Here is an 18,447-nt window from a genome sequence, read left to right as displayed (position 1 = left end):
GGTGCAGCTGAGCCACACACGCAATCATTTCATTACAACCAAATTAAAATACCAAACGCGCATTAGGGGCCGAAATACTCAAGCAACAAGTCGACGGACCATCCCACCGGTCACTACGACGACCATGTCAGAACATCTGGACTTGGGCCTCGTGAACATTTTCTCCCCCGCGCTCCCTTTCCCCACCTCTCTACAGCCACACCTCCTGACTCTTCTCCTGTATAGTTCATTTCCCCCACGCGGGTCATGAATTATGAAAATCTTTGCCTCCGGTCCCTAACAGCTAGAGTCCATTGGCCCAAACGCGCGAGCATGACGTACCTGGCACTGGTCGCATTTTTCTCCCACAACATTGGGTTTGCATTCACAATGCCCTGTTGTCACGTTACAGATTGTGGAGTAGGAACCGTTCCCATGGCAACCGCAAGCTACAGACAGACAGAAAATACACACAGATGCATTTTTATTATGCACTTGGAAAGCAAGCAGACCCTCAGGTACATCTGGTGATTCAGGAACTGAATATAAGTCAGGAAAATTAAGGCACTGAAACAGACATCTCAATGGACAAAAAACTAACACAGAAAAAGATTCAGTAGGTTGAGCATCCATGGTTGGCTTTGCAACTTTTCAGTGGGTGTGTTTTTTTTAAAGATAATAAATACCAATTTTGGAATTTTTACATTAAAAATAACTATCATTGGTCAGTCTCCAACAGCAATTCTTTCAAAGGATGATTGATAATGTTCTTCTTAGCCACAACGTGCTCATGAGAATAAAAAAAATTCAACACTCTGCTTACTATAGCTTGCTTCATAATTCAGCGTGTTATTATCCAATCCATCAAAACCTTTCATGATTTTCATTCAGCTTTCCAAACAGTGTAGCGCAATTAATTGGCCAAGAAACTAAACCAGAAACTGTGGGCTTATTTTATTGCTTCCACTAGATGTCACCACAATCCCTTTAATACAAAGAGCTGATTTTAAAGTTGCGTTTCCTGGAGATGAACCAGCTTTGACTGTTCCGCGCACCGAACGCGGGCCGTGGCGGGCGATAGCTCCTCTCATTTGCATGTCTGCCCGGGTCAGTGGCTGATAAAGCCGTCCTCCGCGCTGCTGGCGAGCTTCATCGCCGCTCGAGATAGCGCGCACATTCCTGCTCGCTGATGTTCGGGTACGCCATTCACAGGCGGGTAAGCCCTCTCATTGTGGGTCCCTTTGGAAGGGGGGGGGGGGTCACGAAAAACGAACAGGAATGCAGAGTCTGAGGCAAATTAACACTTGAGGGTAAGAGGGATTATCGAGGGTCACGGGACTGGGGAAAGGGTGCATTAGCTTCCCTCTGAGTTAATACCCATTCTCCTCGTATCGGGGCAAGGATTAAATCATATCTCTGACCTGTGAGAAAGTGAAGTCAGCAAGCACACATTTGCTTGTTATGGCAGCCCGACCCAAACCCGAAGCCCTTATTTGCACAAGCTCCGTGGCCTGTGGTAAGGGGACCGCGGGTCAAAGTTGAGATTTAATCTGGCCCCCTCGCCAATGCGCCAGCCCCATTCATCAGCTGCGGGGTTGAGCTAATCAGCCTGAGCTAATCCTGAAGGTATGTGAAGTATCTGGTAAGCGGGGTGGTGGACCGAACACGCGGGCGTTTAGGCGGAGAGCCCCTATGGCCCGAAACGCGGGCAGCGACTCGGAGGTTCGTCGTCCGCTCTCACCCTGGCAGTCCTTGGCGACGACGGCGTCGCCGAAGTACCCGTCCTGGCACCTCTGGCAGTGGCGGCCGGCCGTGTGCCCGGTGCACATCAGGCACTCCCCAGTCCGCGGGTCGCAGTGGCCTGGCTGCAGTGGGTCCACGTTGCCACTGCACTCGCACAGAGCGCAGCCCTGACCGGCCACCGTGGGGTCTCCGTAATACCCATTAGCACACCTTCACAACAATTAAGGCAAAGAGAGGTTCAATTTCACACCTCGGAAAGAGATCAAGACAACGGCTCATGGGTGCCGAGAAAATCCTGTACAATCCTTTCTGACCTAGAAAATAACCAATTTACAAGTTGAGTTACTGTTTGGCACCAGGAAGAATACATATTCTGGCTGGAGATCTCTGCGCATGCATATTAGTTTAGTCTCAGTCTCTCTGTGTCACCCCCGCAGACTGAATCACTGCTTGCACCCCCGGGGAAGTACTGCACTGTTATTACCCAGCAGAGCTCCATGAGCACAGATCCGGTTACACCTATTGTAGAACCCTGTCAAGCAGCAGGTTGCTGAGCTTAGCATTTTCTCTCTGTAAGTCAAGGCTTTCTTCCTTCTGCTTTTAATGCATTGTTCCACTGGTGTGTGTGTGTGAGTGTGTGTGTGTTTGAGTGTGTGTGTGTGTGTGTGTGTGCGGGCGCGCATTAGTATTGCTGTCTGGTTCTTCTGTGACGGTTTGATCACCTGTCACACCAGGCGCCTGTGTATCCTCGCTGGCACTGGTCGCATATCACTTCTCCTGGGCCGTTCAGATGGCAGGTGGGACTGAAACTGAAGGCACAGCGAGCATCATAAACACGGAGGCGCATATAATCCATCACGACTGCTTTATTTTCTCCAGTTATGGACAACAATAATTCCTTCATCAATCAAAGCCATAATCCTCACATGCTGTAGCTTTACTTTACATTCGTTCTTTTGCTTATTCGCAACTCATAAAAGTTCCCACATAATGTGCCAGCCGTTGTCCAAAAAGTTGCCACTGATATTCGACAACTTTTGGAAGAAACAGTAGAGAGGCTAACCGCTTCTTACTGAACAAGAAATTGTTAGCCTAGCCACTGTTGCTACTGGATTTTGATTCTAACAGAATGCAGACAGTAAGGAGAGAGTGGCCTCATACTTGGCTGTGAGACTCACTTGTTAGACTCCACAGTCAGTGGGCAGGCACATCTCTGGCAGTCCTCTGGCGTGCCCTCCGTTGGGTCTCCATAGAAACCAGGCAGACATTGGTCACAGTGAGCCCCGGTGGTGTTGTGCGTACAGTCCTGCCGAAGATTTACCACAGGAGTACTGGATAAGAACCTCACACCGGGCATGTTTTGGCCTTACAGCACACACACCATGGCAACTTGGAAAGACAAACTGGAGACATTCATGTACATATCCTGAAGATACAAATAAGAAGTAAAGGAAAATATGTCTATCTCTTATAGCTAAGGAATACCCTGCACCTAGTAGGGATTTCTGTATGAATATTTGAGAAAAGTGAAAATTGTAAGGGTTAACAGTAATACTAAAGTACAATTTAATGGAATGTCTGCATTCAGTACAGCATGCTAAAAGTTGGAACTTTTTGGTTCCTGGAACAGACTGATAATGTATTACACCATTTGTCGGGGTAGCCGTGAGCGTGGATTGAAATTAAGTCACCAAACATGGACACATAGAGCTCACAGTGTTTATCGCTCAGCACAGACCATCACATTAGTCAAGGTTCCTTTGTCACATTATTAGTAAATAAAGCATGCAGCAGGAAGTCGGTTTGAACAGAATGATAGGCGGTGTGTTTGGAATCAACACAATTCCATCCAGGAAGTGCCCTTCGGGTCTGCCGTTGGCCTCCCCTTGAGCAAAATTTAAACAGGTTCAAAAGACTAAACACAAAATTGGTCAAGTAAGATAAACAGTTGGGGGGCTGCTTCCTTATTTGACCCAGCTGCAAGTGAAATCAGGCGAGGTTTCGTTCTGAGCGCTGTATCATGTTTAGTTAAACGGCGCATATAAAGGCCCAGACGAAGCACAAACTGACCCGACAGACTCCGTTGGCGTCGCACTCGGAGGCGTGGTCATTGCATTCACACTGGAGACAATTCCCGCCGAACAGAATCCCGCCAACACGATAAAATCCGGAGACACAATCCTGAAGATGGAAAGAGTCATTAGCCGGATGCATATCATTTGCTATTTGTGAAACAAAGGCCTTTACGTAAGGCAACTTCAACAGCCGACGTGTTTTATGCAATTCGACTGTACACAGCTGGATATTTGCCGAAGCTAATTTAGCTAATAGCATGCTCGAGGGTACAACAGTAATGCACCATAAAGGGTTTTAACGTATAACCTTCAATTTACCAGTCCAGTTCCCTAAGTACTGAACCACACAACCAGCATTAGAAAACTAAAACTTTACAGACGATATGTTTTAGTTGATTCTGAGATAATTGTGCATTGTTTAACTACCTCCATTAAACAATGACCAATAATGGCCAATCATAGCAGAGAATGGCCAAAACTAACCTCACAGGACGTCCCAGAATAGCCCCAGGGGCATTCGCATTGCTCGACACCTAGGGCATGTTTGGGGGTGGCGGCGTTGGGGTCTGCCATGTCCAAAGAAACAATTTTAAGCCTGGGGAAATATGAGCGAAGAGGAGAAATAAAAGAAACTTTGCATTATAAACCCCACCAAAACAAAATGGAGCAAGACGTACAATGTTGGATTTCTTCCAACCAATGGAGAATTAAACAAATTTATCTTAAAGTTAATGTTTACAATGTCTTGACAAATAGAAGTATTGGGACTATGACATCATGAAGCACGTGACCCAACATGGAAATTACAGGGAAGATGCAGACGCTGGTCATGAAATGAGATAAATGCGCGAACCACTTCCTCACCTCAGAGGGCCCTCAGAGCTGGTGTTGAAGTGCGCTCGGACCAGAAGCCTGCCCACATTGGCGAGAATGGTCATCAGCTCGTCCCGGTCCACCTCTCGGCCCGTGCGGAGGTCCACAAAGTTCCGCGGCACCAGCTCCACGGCAACGCGCTGCTCTTTAAGGGGAGTCAGCAGGAGCAGCTGAGGGGCTACCTGCCGAAGGGCCCTCCCGTTCCCCTGGGGGCGCCATCGAGTCAGCCGTCAGAAACAGTCATTTACAAACGTCCAAATCAAGGGCTGAGTTAAATCAGGGAATCTAGCTAACGTCGTCTCAGGGAACTGCACAAGGCTCATAGTAGCATCAGTGGGCCTACATTTCATTTGCATTCACTCCATTTTCATATTTTGATAAAAAGAGACACATAGATGATAGTTTAAAATGTGCCCGAGGCTCAATACACACTAATTAAGCCTCTTCTGACGTGTCTGAATCTATGAATATTCATAAAAATTCTACTTAAGCAGGGGAAGATCTGATGACCATGGTTTGAAAGGTACAGTACATGTAAGGAAATCCATTCAGCAAATTGATAAAAAGTGGTCATTTTTCTTTTTTTATTATCAATGACAGGAATATATCGGTCTAAGCCTTTCATGGTTTATCAGTGCTATGATTAAACGCATAGGGCCTGGAGCCACGAACGACTTACCTCAATAATGACATCAAAGCGAGAGGGCAGAGACTTGTCTACGTTCTCCACAGAAATGTCGTACGACACGGCGTAGCTCAGAAAGCCTCCGTACGATGCCAGCTGCGCACGTGAAGACAAACGAGAAGACGCCGCGCGTTATCACTCGCAAGGATCATTTCCCGAGCCCAAACATCCAATTTCTCAATGGGTGTCATGGGACTCTTCGCTGTCCATTACATTTACTAACACCTTCAAATACTGAAAGTGAGACCATTGCTCCAGTAAAGAGAATTTCCTGGAAGGTTACTGCTGACTCTTTTGCTCTCGCCCTCAAAATGCGATGTAAATGTCACGGATAATTACGATTTCGAATTAATTTAATCACCCAAGGGACTAATGTGTACACGTATTAGACATAGTTATAGAGAATGTAACCTAATTATTTCTGGGTTTATAATTTGCCCGGCCCTGTTTGAGTGTAATTACAGGCCATGATCCATTAACTTGGAGGAAAAAGGAAAATAAAAAAGAGGAATTTCAATTGAAAGGTTAGGAGAAAGAGAGAAGGTCCCTCGGGGAGAAAAGAGCCTATTTCCGGGCTCCTACAAGCCTGTTCGAATCAATTTCACCGCTGCAAATGTGCACAGTTCATTATCCAATCTAACAGCTCAGTAAGACACTACAATTCCCTGCCTGTCTGTGGGGGATAATAGGACTTTGAGAATGGCCATTGGCCAGTAGCAGCAACCCTTTGCATTACAATCTGCTTCCATTGTATCCAACGAGGCCACAGACACCAATGTAATACAGTTCTGCTGTGTCAGTGCTGTGCTATTTTTGTCCAGAGATTCTAGAAAGACAGAACGCTGATATGCACACCTTATTCCCCAAAAAGCGCTCAGGAGCAGCCCAGGAGGACAGGAAGTGGGAGGTTCTGCTTCCTGTGACGTTGACGAGGGTGATGTGGTTGTCCTCGTCGATTACGGGAGGAGAGTAAATGGAGTCAGTCTGAGGTGCGGGAAGCAGCCAGCCATCCGTGGCGACCACCTGCAGCCCAGGGAAACCACACGCCATTTACACAACAGTCCTGCCACACAACATACTTGCTAACAAGTGAAGCCACAGGGATATGACTTGGAGGTTCTCTTGAGTGTATCTCAGTCAAGTTCATGCTCTGAATTGTTGTAATAGACTGAAGAAAACTGTCAGACAAAAACAATGTAGAAGCCTAATATAATTACTTAAATGCATACATTAGCACTGACTACTGTCATTTCTGTAAGCCATGACTGACGCCCATTGAAAAACAGGGAGGGTGCCATAATTGCATGGTTCACACTGAGCATTCTTACCTGAACGGTGGACCACAGAGTGCTCTCGCAGACATCAGACACCCCGAAACAGAAGCACTCAGTGCATCCCTCTGGGTTGCTCCCCTGCAGGTTGTAAAACCCCTGTTTGCAGAGGTCGCAGTCCCCTCCCATGACATTCTCCTGAAAAAGGCACAAAGAGAGCAAGACTTGAACGTTTCCTGCTTAAAATCTGCCATGTCAGAGGGATTGTGAAATTTAACTTGACCCAGAAGCAAACTGCAGCTGAGCACTTGAAACCTACCGCGTGACAATTCTGGGAATACTGCCCCCCCCCCAGGGTCAGCCGACGGCCAATTACAAATTTCCCCACGGGACACCCTCCCACAGTCAAAATTACTCCCTAACCACTGGAAATGCGGTCAACACAAACCACAGAAATTCTAAATACTCTATCAAATATTATCCCATAATTGCCACCCTTTTCCCAAATATTAAACAGTGAAATGGTGAATTCCTACAAAACCTGACCAAAACCTCTAGCGCTTTGCAATCTCTCCTCATATCCCAGTGAACATTTTGTTGGTGAAAAGTCGGTGGTGGTGAAAGGCCCTATAGGCGTTCCGGTGAAAACCCGGCTACATTGGGTTGAAAAGTGAAAGTTTTCTAACCGACTACCCAGGCTACATCCGGGTAAAACCTGAGCCATATTGGGGATCACCCAGCCTGTTTATGTCAAATCGTCATCATACTAGATCCACACCCCTCTAGACGTTTATATTCTGGCTTTTTGCTGAATGGGATAGAACCCCGCCCCGCAGGAGCGGGCTGCAGCGGGACAGTGCTCTGTTACCTTGCACACGCAGGCGGCGCACGGGTCCACGTTGACGCTGCCGTCCAGGCTGCAGTTGCAGCGCGTGCACAAGGGGAAGTCCCTGTAGCCAAAGGCGCAGCGGTCGCAGCGCTCGCCCGCGAAGCCCTCCTTACACGGACACTGGCCAGCGAGCAAACCTGCAGCACACGACCCACAGCACCCAGCATGTCAGCGCATGCAGCTCAGCATAGCACCAGTCTACTTTACATAGCCACACGCATACAGGAGTCAGGCATTACCACCGTCCCCTACAGGTAGTTTGCTTTATCTATGGATTAAAAACACTTAAAAGTGATTGTAAAGGTAAATCCGTGAATAGCTTCAGACAGCATTGTATGGGGCTATTATGGTATGCATTCAGTATCAGCAACAGTACCAGAAATTATTTGCATTGCAATATCAACTTACAACTTAAATTTATTTCAAGCTATCTACTGCCCATTCATTTTTAATTAACCTGACAATTAGAGGGTCAGTTTGCAACTTAGGCAAAAAAAAAATTCAAGAAAATACACTAACATACTGAGACAACACCTTTTCAAGGTCATGGTGATGATTTGGTTTTGAATTTCATTTTTGTAAAAAGAGGTAGTACATAATTTCTGTCAAAATAAATCAGAAAATTACAAGATACAGGAATACTCTGCCAGCACACCTGTACACATGCTAACACTGTACTTTTGATATAAAAAACAGAGATAGAGGAGAGCAGTGACCTTTCTCGGGATTGGCGTGGTTATCGTCCTTGATGCAGTTGGGAGTCAGAGACCCGTTGGGATCGCACAAGCATTCGACACACGGGAACTCATCGTATGGGGACATCTCCATTCCGGGAAGAGAGAACGGGACAAGTTATCCTCCACATTCCACAAACAGATACAAACAGTGACATCGTTAAAGTTCGGGTACAATGGGAGTCTTCACAGCAGGGGCCGTGCAAATCTTAAAGGCCCTCAGAAGTCTCCCTGCTTTGTTTCGCGGCAAACCGGCCCTACAAAAGATGTGCAGGGGCTGTTCTTTTGGGGCAAACACCCATTTGTGCCTTTAATTGCCACTCCCAAAACAATGGGGATTTACACAATTGGTGCCTGACAAAGCAGACACCAGGGGCAAGTAAAGAGCCCCTGCCGAACAGACGGGAAGAGGTGGGTATCGGGTGGCGGGAGACGGGCGGCTACCTTGTGAGGCCGGTAGAAGCTGTCAGCGCAGGTCTCGCAGTTCACCCCGCCGGTGTTTTGAGAGCAGTTCAGACAAACGCCCCCGCCTACAAACTGCCCGAGCGTGTTCATGCTCATCTTGCTGTCAGCCACCGTCTGGTTGTAGTAGCAGTCTTCTGCTTTGTTGTGGCAGTTACATTCTGAACGAGAGGAAGTACCATTTATGATAAGGAGCATCAGTAGATTTAAAGCAAAAGCAAAACACAGAAAACACACACAAAAAAACAGTTCTCCTATTAAAGTGGGTGCAAGATGAAACACTAAAAATACACAAGAGAAGGAGGGGATAGAAATATGTCTGTGCACTCAATGCAACCGAGTCATGAATTTACTAAAGCATTGAATTCTAGTTGAGCACACAAATGTGAATCAAATCTCCATATTTCAAACTTCTTCAGGCATGAAATCAAAATCCCAGTAAATTACATGGTCCAGCCTTAATAAGGGATAAATGCCTTAAGATTAATTTCAATTGATAAAAACTTGGACCAGCCATGAAACACAATTTGAAATCTGACACTGAAAAGGGCTTTCACGTTTTTTTCCGGGTGGATCTTTTCAAATGTGAGTCCACAACAAAAAGTTTGTCATCTGTGCTAACTGCAGTGTCCAATATATCATCCTCAAGCCCCGCATTTTTGTCCCCAGTGGAGGACATGAGTCTGGTCTTAATCTCAAGAACCATAAATTCTACTGTACTAAAACCTACACTACAAGAGACATTCTAAAAATATATAATTATATTTTTGAAAATATTTCCACTGCAACATGTTTTTTATCATCCAGGACACTTCCAGTATTATGTCAAAAAATGTAAATACTTAAACAATTTTTCCTCTGGGTCTCACAGGGTAATTTCACCCATTTCTAAAGTAAATGTAAAGAAAAATACCATGGCCATTCATTTGCCTGTTTATCAAAAAGCTAAAACAGCTTTGTAACGTACTACAGAATTCTGTAAAACATTTCTTGAAAAAGTTCAAGCTGTCATGACTCCAGCTTACTCTCGCAAGTGTTGCCTTCAGACAGCGTTCCAGGTTGCCACGGTTGCTGATGGTATCCGGGGCAACACTCATTACAGCTTTCCCCACACGTATTGTGCTCGCACACACACTGGAGCTTCTAAATGGACAAAAGGGGGAACAGTGGACGTTTTGTTAGGAACGACGCAGAAATGTCTCCCCTCACTGCATGCTCATCATACTGTCAGCTACCCAACAGTGTCTCAGCGAACTATTCACAGACCCTTAACCGATCAGCATGGTGGAGCAGGCCTAAACACACACACACACACACACACACACACACACACACAGTTACAAATGCCAGGCTCTCACTTTTAGCACTCGTAGTCTAAACACACAGACAGCACATGTTAAGTCGGTGAATCCACACAAGGTGTGAATAACACTGTTGTGTGATGTCTTGCTAGCGTGTCGCAGGTCTGTGCTAGGGATGAAAGTGCCAGTCTGACAGCACTTGGGATTACAACTGGGCTTTTTTTCATTCATCCTCTTGTTAATGTGTCTCTCTCATTAATACGGGGCAAACAGGCGGGGAGGCGGGGGGTTGGGGGTAAAAGCCAATCACAGCAATTTCATCAACGAGGAGGTTCGGAAAGTCAGACCAAATGGTTTCTCTGGATTTTAAGAAAAGTAATTTAAAACATTATCTATATTCTATTTGTCACATATGATTTCTGTGTTAAAACTTGACAGCTCCCTGTAGTGAAAAGTCTGTTAAAGATAATCATTACCACATTACTTTCAAATGTAAAATTACATAAATTAAGACAGTGACTTCAAAGAAAATTGAACTATTCAACCTATTCAAAACCTGATTGAAAATAAGAAATTAACAAACAAATTAAGGAGTTCCCCAGTTCACAAAGACAGTTGTCAATTTCTATACAAAGAGTATAGAGCATTTACTGTGGCCTAAAGTAGACGGTTGTGTTTTGGTTCTCTTTAAATGTCCAAATTAATCATTTTTGTTGGTGAGGTGATCATTGGGAAAGGAAGTAACCCATTCCTGATCCAAAGTCACAGACGGGGCTGAATACATCATAGCATTAAGCCCGCGGGGACCTGTCCTTTTTAGGACGGGGACTGGCTTCCTACGGCGAGAGGGCTTTTCTGGGGAGATTTACGGTACCTTGGTGACGGGGTCCCAGGGGCAGCTCTGAGCGTGGCCGTAACAGATGCACATGCCACCCACCGAGATGTCCTTGATGGAGTAGTAGTACTGCAGGGCAACAAAACAACACGATGTAACACACACCGCCACAATACTTTCCTTTCAAAAAACCTGATTTACATTCCGAGACCGACTCGCGCTGACCCTCTAATGGCAAATCACTGCCATGCATTAAAATTTGAGCGCGCCGGGCTTCAGAAAAAACACTTTGCCCAGGATTGATTTTGTCCTGAATATCCAATCCTTCAGTTCAGACATCAAAGCAATAACTCCTGATGGGCGTCAACGTGTGTAACGGTGACTGCGCTTGCTGTAAAGTGCTACCGATGTGATGAATTATGCGGGAGGGAAAGTATGTTCTGACTCGGGGGTCAGTCATTAGCAGCAGTATGATGTATAGGCGGAGCCGGGGTCCTTTAAACATCCACAGTGTTTTCAGTTGAAACTTGTTTTTAAATTGAAGTCAACATTTAAAGTGGCGCTTCTGAAATATTACCATCGCTACCTACACCCAGGTCCTGATTTGAAAGTGTTTTATGAACTCAAAATCTGCACCTATATCAATTCCCAAAGATTACCTAGTATTTACAGTATGCATATGATTTAGAGTATGCATCGATATAAAATGTTTTGCAGAGGTTATTCCTAAGGTCTTATAAAGCACATTGAAGGAATAAAGGGCTCCAGGGACATGGGATAGTTTTAAAGAAACCTGAATTCTTGTGGCAGTCTGGGTGACACACAGAGTGCAGTGACACACAGGGTAGCTGACAGTGCAACTAGTCTGTGCTAATTCCCACATAATCCCACAGCCTTCTGTTTTAGACAATTCACCATTGTGGGGTTTGCAGCTGAGCTTCTAAAATGCACCCCTTCACGATGCATTCATCACTCAAAAAAACAAGAACCAACCAAGGAATGTTTCTATTCTGAAAAACCCTTTCTGCTGGATTCTCTCAAAACGATGATGTCATCTTGGCTTTTTATATTGAATAAGACATCTTTACCTTTAAATGCACTTGACTGAATACAGAACCAAGGCTACCATTATTATTGAACATGGTGCACAAATAACTCTTGCTTTTCGTCCCAGGAAGGACCAGCATATGTTTACGGACTACTGTCTTTGCCACATACCCGACGCGTGACGATGGGGTCCACCTCCTTCGGGTCGCGGTAGCTGAGGGTCATGAGGTCGGCGTTGAGCGTGCGGATCCTCTGCAGGCGCAGACGAATGTAGCGGGCGGAGGTGAACTCCAGCAGCTCAGGGGTCAGGTCGTCTGCGCTCGGCCTACCGTTGATTAGGGAGGTGTGGATCTATGAAGATGGAAACCAGAGATCAGTTTTCAACAATCTTCTAATCTGAGATTTACATAATTACAATTTTAATACTTTTATTTTAATACAAATACTTTTTTTTAAAGCTAAAAGTTCCCATAGACTCTTTTCTGCAGCCCACAGAAAGGCTCTTTTTTTCCAGCCCACACCCTGGGGAGTTTTTTAAGTGGAAGGAATGGCTACTTTTAAAACCGCAGAATCTCATTATTCTGCTCCCTCTCCAAGGAAGTCAATGCCTCTATGTGCTGGCATTCGGAGGGCTCTGAATACGCTACCCATTGTCCACGGGTCGCGCCAACCACTCCTGCCCTGAGCGGGTGCCAGGGCATGCCTTGTGGGCATCGAGAGCAAACTCTATTCTATGAGGCTCTGAGGGCTTTTCATTCACAAGTTTATGGTCATTGCCTCCCCCCTAATTGTAAAGAGGTGGGTTTATATCCAATGGAAAATGATGACCTTACACAAATACCAGAGTATTAATGAACGATTAACTGTCTTCAATAAACCAAGCCTACCAGAGCTATATATGCTTACGTCACTCATGCAAATAGGTGGTTTTAATGGTTTTAATGATTTAAAGGAGAGCGATTACTGCTTGTAGCACCACTGTCTGTCCATAGCGAAATAGATTTTTCAGAGAAACAATATGACATCACAACTGCCTATTGGCAATCCCTCTAAACTATAGGAATATACTGTACTTGTATTTCTTCTGTATGGTAAATCTAAATGGATATTCCATACCTCTCCATGCTCCAGAGGGACAAGGCGTGAATAATAGGAGGTGCAGATGACCTCGTCGTCTCTCTTGTAGGTGGGGGGTCCCAGACGAGGTGTGATGTTGTAGCGGGACAAGCACTCTGTGTCGCTGATGGCATAGTATTGCCAGGGCTGGTACTCTACCCCGTCCAGAGAACGTTCCAGGATCCAGTTTCCGGGCCGAGGCGAGTTGGCCGCCTTGATGATGAAGTAGGCCACCTGGAAAACCTGAACACAACAACTTATTGCAGCTAACGCTCTCGTCCCACCAGGAACTCAGCTAGAAATACAACAATGCTGCCCCCGCTGATCGCCACAGCCAGCCAATCCTCACTGTTCACACAAGGTACTCACACATCACTGTTGAACAGGGTTGTCGCGTTTTGCTGTAATTAACAGCAGCTTGCTCAAAATCCCATTTTTTTCCTACCAATACAGCCTGTTTGTATTCGCTAGCCAGCTGGCTACCAATGTAGTTTTCCATTACTCTGTCTTAAGCCAGTACGAAACTACTGTTCGATAGCCCAAAAAATGTCCTCCAAATCATGCAAATGCACTAACGGAACAAATGGTAAACAATCTATATCTACATAAAGCTGAAAATTAGATAACTGCTATTGTACAAGAGCTCCCTCTTAGGTAATCTTTCATTAAATGATTGTTATTGATCTGGGCTGAAATTATCCACAAAGAACATGTACCGATAGGTCATAGAATTGTAAAATGATTGTTTGGTAGAAATTTCATTACTTAATATAGATGTAGATAGGTTGACAAAGGGAGGACTATAGACAGCCGCAAGCCTGGCTGCTAATACCAGTGCTTAAACTCTCTACTTGCTCACGTGGTGACAGAAGTGCTTTTGCCATTCCAGCCAAACTTAGAATGGTTCTGCCTGGTTCCAGTGCCAACAGTAGAAATACCTCCAACAGAGATCCACTCATTCATGCACCAGTGACTCATACAGCTATTGACTGGTTGCTTTATTTTCTCCAGAAGATTGTGCTATTTATGTACTGCACAACATATATTGCCCACGTGAACAGTCACTGAATTGGATGTACTAACAGTAGGTTAAATACCGTTAGCTTGCTAACAGTATTTAAATACAATCTAGAAACACAAATCCGGCTGTATTTTGGAGTTAAAGAGGAAGAGAATCACATGCATGTTTCTGGCAGTGAAAATAACAACACATCCTCTTCCCATCTAGCAGTCAGCCAAATCTGGCTAATGGGCAGCCATTATATTCACTCTCAGTTTACCAGCCCGATGAGCTGCTTCTCTGTCCATTACACAGCAGACTGGGGGTGGCTGTGGGTCACTGGGGACTACATGGTGTTTATTTACCCCTCACCAGCCAGTCACTGGGCTGGGCTGCTGAGTCAGCTACTCTCAAATCCTGTTTTAACAAGCATTCCAAACAAAACCCTCATTCATCGGGTATCCCCAACCTTGAACAGAGCCACCAAAAGACATCTGCCATTCCTCTACTGGTCTCCAACCTGCTCCAATGCATGCCAATCAAACGAATAAGCAACTGTGTACCAAATTCTGAGAGAGCATTCTCAAGATTCATTTTGTGGACATGCATTTTATGGCATTTACATTTGATGTCATCTGGCCTTACTGACCGCAAGAATGTGCAAATGGAACATGTTAATGGCTAACAAGTGGGAGTGCAATCTGAAAAAAACAGATTGCGTATGTCGAATTTTAATTGCAGTCTGCATTTCTTTCTTGTGTACAGCCCTCTTCTTTGATACTTTTAAATACAATCTTATGTTTATGTGTTTCTTAGCAACCGAAGGAAAAATATTAAATACACATGGGACTTTCCTCAACTTTGAATTAACATTGGCCCTCTGATTCCGCCACTAACAAAAACAAAGCTTTGATCAAGTTAGGAGCAATTTATCTCTCGCTTCTCTTTAATCTAATAAACATTATTTGATGGTACCCCTTAATATACACTTATCCTTACACTTCATCTGAAGGTGGAGTAAATTCCATTTACATTCTTGATTTCTCTATCCAAGACATGTGAAGGCACAAACAGAAACAGAAATCAAAGACGAACTATCTGTGATTATAGGGTGATGTTTCATTTACATTTCCAAAGATTATCTTCTGACTTATGTGTTAACTTTTGATATATCAATATAATTACATGTTATAAAGCTACCATGAAATACAAGTGGATAAAGACATTGACAATATAATCTGTGGAGAGTAATAAATTAAAATGAGAAACTATCTGTCATTTTACTAAAAATGGCATTAAGAACACCATATTAAATTGACTCTCATGACTCTCAGAATGGGATAACATGTGAAGCATCTAAACACACTGAATATTGGTTACAGTGACATGTCATGTCACATAGGTATGAAATGTCGAACAAACCCTTCATATACAACATGAGTACAAATCTATAGTTCGGTTCATGAAAACATTTTCAAGATCTTTCACCAAATAATGTATAAATTCCATGCACAGAACGGCACACCAAAGACAGTTAAAAATGCAAAAAAGTACAATCTGCTAAAAGCTCTAAGTATTTCAAAGGATTTGCTGTTTTACTTCCTGTTGATTTCCTGTTCCCTGAAGTTTCTGAACTTCCATGAACTGAGATACAGAGCAGAACAAAGCATCATTCATCCATCACTTTTAAGTTACAATGCATCTCAATGTTGAAATGAGATTACACACAGTGTTAGCCACAAGTAGTCAGCAGTAATTCATGAATAGTCACTAATGGCGATGATATCCTCGCTACACTTATAGTGTGGGATCAGTGTCCAGTTCCATGTCTTAAAATGCTGTATCTACATCACTGAATAAAAGTACTTTAAAAAAAAAACTGTGACATGTTCATTATAAATCAGTCTCTAGTAAGTTTTCATTTGAAAATAAAAACAAATTTCATAAAGAAACATTGATTATGTATGAACATCCACCAAAATATTTGTTAATTAATCAAAATAATTCATAAATAAAATTTTATTGTGAGTGGTTATCGAAGACAGAACAGTAATCCATTCCATTTGAATTCTAGGGACATACATGATTGTGGCCATGGTGATACATCTCAAATAACTTCGCTCTCTGATTAATTACTGTTCTCTTGAAAACCCTAAAAGGCACATTGGCCTTTGTTGCTGAGCTCTCTTGAAAATATACCACACCATGATGAGCCAGCAAACTGGCTTCCTAAGTGAAATCTGAACCACGCATCATGTAATAACCAGCCATTTTCGGGTGAAGAACACCGATTAACTACATCAAGAAAGGACAAATGAGCATCAACTCCAGAAATATGCGGTATGTGGTGTTAAAGGAGATAATACTATAAACACAACTGCAAAGCTTTATGCCAAAGAGGAATCCATCCTACAAGCTTCATGATGCATCTCACGTTCGGGGCGCTGGGAGATCACCGCTGCCCAACGACACCCCAGAGAAACGCACAGAGACCTGCCTTGTTCCCACATTCAGTCAACATCTGCTACATCTTCCCAAGGCCTGTACACCTGGGCTTGTGGGACAGCATCCAAGCTAAATAAGATGAGCAGGGATCTGGAGACCATGTCATTAGACCTGCGCTGTACAGTAACACTCCATAAAGGGACTCCTCTGTGGGCTCAGAATGCAGGGAGCTCAAGTATCTTCTGATGATATCAGGAGGAACGCAGTGTACTCGTGAGGACCATGTGAAGATGGTTCACCCGTTTTTCTCTTGCTCATACCAACAGCTGCAGGTGCGTCTCCTCTCTTGGTATGTTTGGACAGTGCAATCAATCAGACAGCTGCATGTTTTCCTATGTCAGATACTTTGCATTTCTAATCAGAGACTGGAAGTCATATTTGTTATTAAAGCACTGCTAGGGTCTTGGGATGACTGAAGAACACTCTGCACCCGTGTGTGCAAAGCTCCCTGACCCTAGGGAAATGTATACAATTCCTTTGCAATTGTAATCTGCCACTAATAATTCCAATTGTCCTCAAATCGCACTGTTGCAAATTGGCAATTCATATTTTTTGGAAATCTATGCATGTAAATGGCAGTTTATCATGCATAACATGTAACTGAACATACAGCGTAATCCAACCACAAATACATTTTAAACAGTTGCCTCTATCTTCATTATGGCTGTATAATCTATGTTGGACAGCCCAACAAAATGGATGCCTAGCACATCAAATCAGCATTTTATCAAAGCAAACCTTCAGACTGTTGTGGCATGTAAAACACATGGCATGTGGTGTTACTTTTAAATCTGTAAGCTTGAATAAAGGTGTGAGAGAAGTTACATCATGTACTAATACAAACAAAAAGGTCAATACTGTGAAATCAGTATAGCTGAACACTGCTGTGCTCTGTGTTGATTTTAGTCCCCAAGGGAAAGAGAGATATGGAGGGGTAGGAGCTCAAACCTATGTGCCAGGAAAAGGTAGGCTGACAGGGAAATTGGTGCCAATCCTTCCCTCCAGGCCAAACTATTTATCCAATTATCACTGGCTGGCCAAAATCCCAGAGCCATTCCTGAGGACCCATCCTGTCCACCCCCCAGGCAGATCAAATACGACATGCTCAGGATAAACAAAGATACTCCTGTCCAAACACCTCACTGACCAGCTGTGTTGTCGCATGTTACTCCATCCCTTCCCAGGATAGAAACATATTGTTTCCCCAGGAATTTAGTTTGACGCCCCTGTTCTAGAGCCTGGGAGACAAGTCATTATGAACTTGTACCTGTCGCACTACGATTTAGAAAACGAGCATGAATGTATGAGTAGTAATGAATCTCAAACCGACCTTCTCATGTTCTGCTTGGACAAGAAACATGAAACAGCTGTTACTTAAATCACAGAATGACCATTTTTATTGGCTGTTGGCAGTGAGACAAGAAGGTCCCCTCAAGAAGCTTGATGCACTACCCAATTGCTACAAAAGAATTTCTGCAATGAGAGATAACTAGCTCTGTAGGCGATGGCAGAATCCATTATCTGTCTTGTGAGGATCTGATACACTACATGGCCCACAACTCACAAGATTGCAATTTTAGAGTTTCCACAACAGGGTGAAATTATGTCGGCTGTGTTCCTGGTTTATGTTCCCAATGAAAGGCATGTCTGCTCAGAGGTCCCATTAAATGAATCTGGTTCTCAGTTTCTTTATTTTGAACATGAATGTATATGTGTTGTGTGTACCTCTGAGTTGTTGTGGAGTGGGCATCGATTTTCCTCTGTATCTACCTACAATTTTTGAATAAACGTAAATTTTTATCAGAATAATGCAACAATATCACCATTTTACCACATGTCACTTCTTATATGTAACACTGTGCATGTATTGTACCTTTCACCTCTGTAGTAGCATTATCAAATCATTTATCATTTTTTGCTTATTGCCCTTCC

At 43.9% G+C, this 18,447-nt stretch overlaps 1 protein-coding gene across 1 annotated transcript in view; it reads right to left on the bottom strand.

The window, feature by feature from the left end:
* The window catches only part of lama1 (laminin, alpha 1), a 54,217-nt gene that overhangs the window by 23,153 nt on the left and 12,617 nt on the right, over positions 1-18,447 (bottom strand). Inside the window, exons 4-20 of the mRNA XM_035415417.1 lie at positions 13,011-13,253; positions 12,066-12,245; positions 10,887-10,976; positions 9,737-9,854; positions 8,694-8,872; positions 8,232-8,337; positions 7,495-7,652; positions 6,684-6,824; positions 6,211-6,378; positions 5,350-5,451; positions 4,662-4,876; positions 4,281-4,392; positions 3,793-3,903; positions 2,901-3,028; positions 2,445-2,531; positions 1,721-1,932; positions 322-428 (exon numbers count right to left, since the gene is read on the bottom strand). Of these exons, the coding sequence (XP_035271308.1) occupies positions 322-428; positions 1,721-1,932; positions 2,445-2,531; positions 2,901-3,028; positions 3,793-3,903; positions 4,281-4,392; positions 4,662-4,876; positions 5,350-5,451; positions 6,211-6,378; positions 6,684-6,824; positions 7,495-7,652; positions 8,232-8,337; positions 8,694-8,872; positions 9,737-9,854; positions 10,887-10,976; positions 12,066-12,245; positions 13,011-13,253 (2,457 nt within the window). The remainder of the gene's footprint in view (positions 1-321; positions 429-1,720; positions 1,933-2,444; positions 2,532-2,900; positions 3,029-3,792; positions 3,904-4,280; positions 4,393-4,661; positions 4,877-5,349; positions 5,452-6,210; positions 6,379-6,683; positions 6,825-7,494; positions 7,653-8,231; positions 8,338-8,693; positions 8,873-9,736; positions 9,855-10,886; positions 10,977-12,065; positions 12,246-13,010; positions 13,254-18,447) is intronic.

This window comes from Anguilla anguilla, chromosome 4 (assembly GCF_013347855.1).
Source record: "Anguilla anguilla isolate fAngAng1 chromosome 4, fAngAng1.pri, whole genome shotgun sequence".
NCBI classification, from domain to species: Eukaryota; Metazoa; Chordata; class Actinopteri; order Anguilliformes; family Anguillidae; genus Anguilla; species Anguilla anguilla.
This window is presented reverse-complemented; position numbering and strand designations above follow the sequence as displayed.